Here is a 5623-nt window from a genome sequence, read left to right as displayed (position 1 = left end):
ACACAAGCCTTTGTTATCGTTCCTTCTTTTTCTATTCTTAGCCAGCCTTCTGATGAAACCTTTTCTTCTATTCCTTTAGTATAGTTTTAATATAATATATATCATAAAATAATAAATCAGCCTTCTGAAACATGGAGTCAGATCCTCGTCTCTTCCCTCATCCTCAGACCCCTGTGAACACGGTCACACCCCCGGGGTGGCACCAGGGTGTCCCAGAGGGCTGCAGGGTGGGCAGTGGGTGCCCAGCACCCTGCAGCACCCACGGGCAGAGTGTGACAGTGCTGCTCCAGTGCTCTGATGGCAAGTGACAGAATGGGAGCAGGGCTCCACGGGCCGTGGCAGCCCCGGGCGCTGAGCAGGGATGGAGCTTTGGGATAAATCCAGGGATAAATCCTGCTCCAGGCGGGCTCCAGGAAACCCACAGAGCCCTGGTCGTGCCCAGAATGTGCCACTGGAGCCTGGCACTCGTGAAAGCCCCAAAACTTTCATGGCAAAGGGTTTGCCCTTTGGGCACAGCAGCTCATCCCATGGAGTTTTCTATCCCAGAATTGGGGTGTTGTGGTCTGAGCTGCTGCTCCAGCACCTTCACACAGGTCCTGGCCAGTCCCACCAGTACAGGGGGTGAGTACAAACTGGGCTGGGCCAGGCACAGCTCTGAATTGAAAGGGAATGGTTCTTGGGGTTGAAGTGCACTCAGGGATGGAGGTGTCCCTGCCTGAGGATGGAACAAGGAGGGCTCTGAGGAGCGTTCCACGAGGAACCATTCCATGATTTATTGGGGTGCAAGGTGTGGCCTGTGGTATTCACACGCCCTCTGAACAGAGAGGAGCTGTGAGATAAGCAGAGAAGAAGGAAAACACAATTCTTATCTCGCTTGCAGTGTCTGTGTTGTGCTAAAGTAGAATGCAATGTGGAGATTGCTTACCCAAGGTGAGGATGTTTTATTCCCTTGGCCAGGTGTGTGTCAGACTGTCCTGGGACAGAGAGAGAGAATCAGAGATGAGTGCAGTGTGAGCAGCTGTGAGCAAGAGTGAGTGCATGGCAGATTCAGTTTAGATACTATGTACATAGTATAGTATAATAAAGTAATTAATCAGCCTTCTGATGATGGAGTCAGATGCATTTGATTCACAATCGTGGCCCCTTCCAGGAGCCCAGGGCTGTGGGTCTGTCTTGCCAAGCCCTGGAGAGCAGGGCAGGGCTGGTGCTGCTGTGCCCAGAGCCCAGCAAAGCACAGCCAGCACCCACCCCGTGCTGCTGGAACGCCCCATCCCAGCACTCTGGCCATGTTTGTCTCCATGCAAGGCCTCAAAGCGAGGGGTTAACGCGGCTCCCAGCCAGCCCCAGCCCCTTTCCTGGAGGAGAAGCAGATGTGGGAGTGGGGAGGCTCAGAGGGGCTGCCTGGGGCCGGGGGCTGAGCTCCCCAGCTGCGGCACCAGGCAATCAGGGCTGCAAATTGGGATCAGATGTGGGCAGCTCCCCCCTCTAAATGCAGCACTCCAGGGCGGCTGGGGCTGGTTCTGCTCTGCCTGGGGAGGAGGAGGAGGAAGAGGAGGGTTTTGCTGGGGCCTAGGGTGGCTGCAGGGACCTCCAGAGCGTGCTGCTCCCTTTGGAGAGCTGTGTTTTCCTTGGGGGCTGCCCCTGCCTCTTCCCTTGTCTCTTCCCCTGCTGGGCTCTTCCCACAGCAGGGATGATGCAGGAGCTGGTGGCTGGCGTGGAGAAGATCAGCTTTGACTCGGAGGCTGATGTGGAGGAGCTCAGAGCTCAGCCCCTGCCCTTCCCGGGGGTGGACAGTAAGTTTGGGACAGGGCTGTGGCATGTTTGGAGGGTGCTGGGGCTGTGGGACCTTTTGGGGTTCTCCTCTTTCTGCCCTCCTGCAAAACCTGGGTGGTTTTTGTCCTGGCTCTGGGCATTGCTGGCTCAGGGGTGCAGCTGGCAAAGCTGTTGGGGAGCTGCCAGGGTCCCCAATGTCCCTGTGGGGACAGCACTGGGGGTAGCAGGTGAAGCCCTCCCCACCCCGGGGCTGTGGATGCAGGTGGGGCTGGGACACTGGGGGCAGGCTGGCAGGGACAGGGCTGTCCCAGGTGAGCAGGGACGCTGGGGGCAGGCTGGCAGTGCCAGGGCTGTCCCAGGTGAGCAGGGACACTGGGGCCAGGCTGGCAGTGCCAGAGCTGTCCCAGGTGTGCTGGGGCACTGGGGCCAGGCTGGCAGTGACAGAGCTGTCCCAGGTGAGCAGGGACACTGGGGCCAGGCTGGCAGTGCCAGAGCTGTCCCAGGTGTGCTGGGGCACTGGGGCCAGGCTGGCAGTGACAGAGCTGTCCCAGGTGAGCAGGGACACTGGGGCCAGGCTGGCAGTGCCAGAGCTGTCCCAGGTGTGCTGGGGCACTGGGGCCAGGCTGGCAGTGACAGACCCCCCCGGCCGGGCGGGGCCAAGCCCGCCGTGTGCAAGCATTGGCTGCGAGGGCTCTGCAAGAGGGGCGACGGCTGTGACTTCCTGCACGACTACGATGCCACCCGGATGCCCGAGTGCTATTTCTACTCCAAGTTCGGTAGGTGCGGGGCTGGGCATCCCAGGGAGCCCCTTCCCAGCCCTCTCTCACCCCTCGGGGCTGGCCCGGAGCGAGCGGCTGCTGCCACCTCCTGCCTGCGGGAAGAAGTGCCGCTGTCACGCAGCCAGGGTCACTGTCCCCGTGCCCCATCCCAGGCAAACCTGGCTGCTCCCAGGGCACCCCAATTCCTCTCATGCTGGCGGGATTCCCTCTGCATTGTGCCGAATGTCGCACGCCTTGTTCCCGCAGGGGAGTGCAGCACCAAGGACTGTCCCTTCCTGCACGGGGGTGACACCGCCAGCACCGGGGGCTGTCCCTGGTACGACCGAGGCTTCTGCTGGCACGGTGAGCTGGGACAGGGCAGGGCTGGGGGGGCAGGGGGTGCCCAGCGGGATGGGGCAGTGTGACCGTGTTCACAGGGGTCTCAGGATGAGGGAAGAGACGAGGATCTGACTCTGTGTTCCAGAAGGCTTGATTTATTATTTTATGATATATATTACATTAAAACTATACTAAAAGAATAGAAGAAAGGATTTCATCAGAAGGCTAGCTAAGGATAGAAAAAGAAAGAATGAATAACAAAGGCTTGTGTTTCAGACAGAGAATCCAAGCCAGCAGACTGTGATTGGCCATTAATTAGAAACAACCACATGAGACCAATCACAGATGCACCTGTTGCATTCCACAGCAGCAGATAACCATTGTTTACGTTTTGTTCCTGAGGCCTCTCAGCTTCTCAGGAGGAAAAATCCTAAGGAAAGGATTTTTCAGCAAATATCATGGCTACAGGGCAGGGGGGGCAGGGTGTGCCCAGTGAGGATGGGGCAGGGCAGGGGTGCCCAGTGAGGATGGAGCTGGTGCCCACGACCCGAGGGGCTGGATTTGGGCTCAGGGCTGCAGGGAAAGCAGAGCTCTCACAATCCCATGTCCCTGTGAGTGTCCCCTCTGCCCGGCAGGTCCCCTGTGCAAGTACAAGCACACGAGGAGGGTGATGTGCGCCAACTACCTGGTGGGCTTCTGCCCTGAGGGACCCAAGTGCAAATTCGTGCAGTACGTACTGGGGGGGCTTGGAATGTGGTTTGGGGGGGTACAATCCCCTCTCTGAGGTGGCCGTGGCCCTTGCAGGGTCAGGGACAAGGACACAAAGGGTCTGAATGAACAAAACTCCACAGCTGAGCTGTGCTGCTCACAGCTGGGTGGGCAGGGGACAGCTCTGAGGGGCTGGGGGAGCCTCGGGAGGGTCTGGGGACAGCCCTGGTGCCCATGGAGGTGCCCCTGACGTGCTGGGGGAGCCCCAGGAGGGTCTGGGGACACCCCAAGGAGTAACTGCCTGTCCTCTGTGTCCCCTCCAGCCTCAAGGCCGGGCTGATGCCGAGCAGCACAGACCCATCCAAGGTGAAGCTGCTGTCCCTGTGCCACGGGGGTGCTACCCCAGCTGCCCCCCAGCTCCTGTGGGGCAGCAGATGCCAACTGCCCCTCTGCCCTCTTTCCCCCAGGGAGCTGGATGCCCATGGGGGCTGGTACAGAGGGATCTGGCTGCTGCAGAGGACAGGGGAGGGGAGCAGGTGCCAGCCAAGGAGCCACCTGCACGTGGCACCCAGCACCTGTGGGACACCAGGGGCTGCCCCCAGAGCCCTCAGAGCCTGCTGGAAGGAGGCACCTGCTCCAAGGTGAGAGATTTTGGGCAATGGGAGCAGTGGTCTCACCTTGGGGGGAGGATGAGGGGCAGCAGGTGCTGTGGGGATTCTCAGAGTGCTCCCAAACAGCCTCCTTGACTGGAAATGTGTCTTTTCCTTGTGGCATTTGGAGCTGGGGTGGGAACCAGCAGGGGAAGGGATTTGAGTGGTGAGAACCCTGGGAACAACAAATCCCTGTGGCTCAGAGGTTTGGTGCAGTTGGAACTCTTGGGGTGCTGTTTCCATGATCCCATTCCTTTGGAAATGGGGTCAAAAGGAACACATGGGGATGTGGCAGGAGCTGATCCAGCACAACCCCCTTCCCTGTGCCCCTAGAGAGGATCAGCCACTCCCTGTGCCAGCCAGAGCAGGAGGACTCAGCTGGGAATGCTGCTGGGAAAGTGACTGCAGTGTTCCACACAGCTCAGGAGAGGAGGAGGAGGAGGGCACATACCATGGACACGGCACCGGGGCAGCTGCTGGGCAAGGACAGCCAGCAGGGTCTGCCCAGCACAGCTCACAGCTGGCACAGGCAGCACAGAAATCACTGCAAGCAATGGAAATCAGGGCCTGGCACTGCTGGCTGCTCCCCTGGCACTGCTGGCTGAGGGCAGCAGCAGCACTGCCAAGGTGTGAAGGGGTGCACGAGTGGCTCAGGCCAGGATCCTGGCACAGGGAGGGTGGGGATGTGCCCACCCCTTGGGAAAGGGGCACAAAGCACCACGTTTGAGATCACAACCCAAGCAGGAAAGGAAAATCCACACAGGTTTTTATTGCTGGTGAGAGAGTTTTCGGTGCAGCACCTCTGTCACAGCACTACTGCACTCTGCAGAATAAAGAGCTCAGACTTTTAATTCTTGGCTCTTTTTTTTTTTTTTTGCTCTTCATGCCTGGAACATGAGCAACCCTTTCCCAGACATGTCTGGGAATGGCAGGCTCCAACTAGCACTGCTGAGTGTCCTGGTTTGCCTGCTGCAGGCAGGGGTTTGCCCTTTGGGCACAGCAGCTCATCCCATGGAGTTTTCTATCCCAGAATTGGGGTGTTGTGGTCTGAGCTGCTGCTCCAGCACCTTCACACAGGTCCTGGCCAGTCCCACCAGTACAGGGGGTGAGTACAAACTGGGCTGGGCCAGGCACAGCTCTGAATTGAAAGGGAATGGTTCTTGGGGTTGAAGTGCACTCAGCTACAGCAGAATTGTCAAATAATCTCTAATGACAGCACAGGACAAGGTGTTGTCCCCTGTGCCGAGCGAGGGATCTGGGACTCTGCAGCCTCCAGGAGCTCTCCTGCCCCCACAGATCTCCCAGGTGCCTCTAAAGCTGTCTCATTTCACTATTAAAGCTGCCTGACCACGGAGGGGTGAGCACAGGCTGTCCCTGTCACCTCTGTGCCACACA

The 5623-nt window shown here is 58.8% G+C and overlaps 1 protein-coding gene across 1 annotated transcript in view; it reads left to right on the top strand.

Annotated features, from left to right (window-relative positions):
- CPSF4L (cleavage and polyadenylation specific factor 4 like) overlaps positions 1-4762 on the top strand; it is an 8119-nt gene extending 3357 nt beyond the window's left edge. The window contains exons 3-8 of the mRNA XM_031064866.1: positions 2396-2549; positions 2799-2894; positions 3506-3599; positions 3902-3944; positions 4046-4219; positions 4562-4762. Coding sequence (XP_030920726.1) covers positions 2396-2549; positions 2799-2894; positions 3506-3599; positions 3902-3944; positions 4046-4219; positions 4562-4630 — 630 coding nt within the window. The 3' untranslated portion in view covers positions 4631-4762. The remainder of the gene's footprint in view (positions 1-2395; positions 2550-2798; positions 2895-3505; positions 3600-3901; positions 3945-4045; positions 4220-4561) is intronic.
- The last annotated feature ends 861 nt before the right edge of the window (positions 4763-5623 follow it).

Source organism: Geospiza fortis, unplaced genomic scaffold (assembly GCF_000277835.1).
Source record: "Geospiza fortis unplaced genomic scaffold, GeoFor_1.0 scaffold135, whole genome shotgun sequence".
NCBI classification, from domain to species: Eukaryota; Metazoa; Chordata; class Aves; order Passeriformes; family Thraupidae; genus Geospiza; species Geospiza fortis.
The sequence above is the reverse complement of the archived record's forward strand: the minus strand, read 5'-3'. Positions and strand labels throughout refer to the sequence as shown.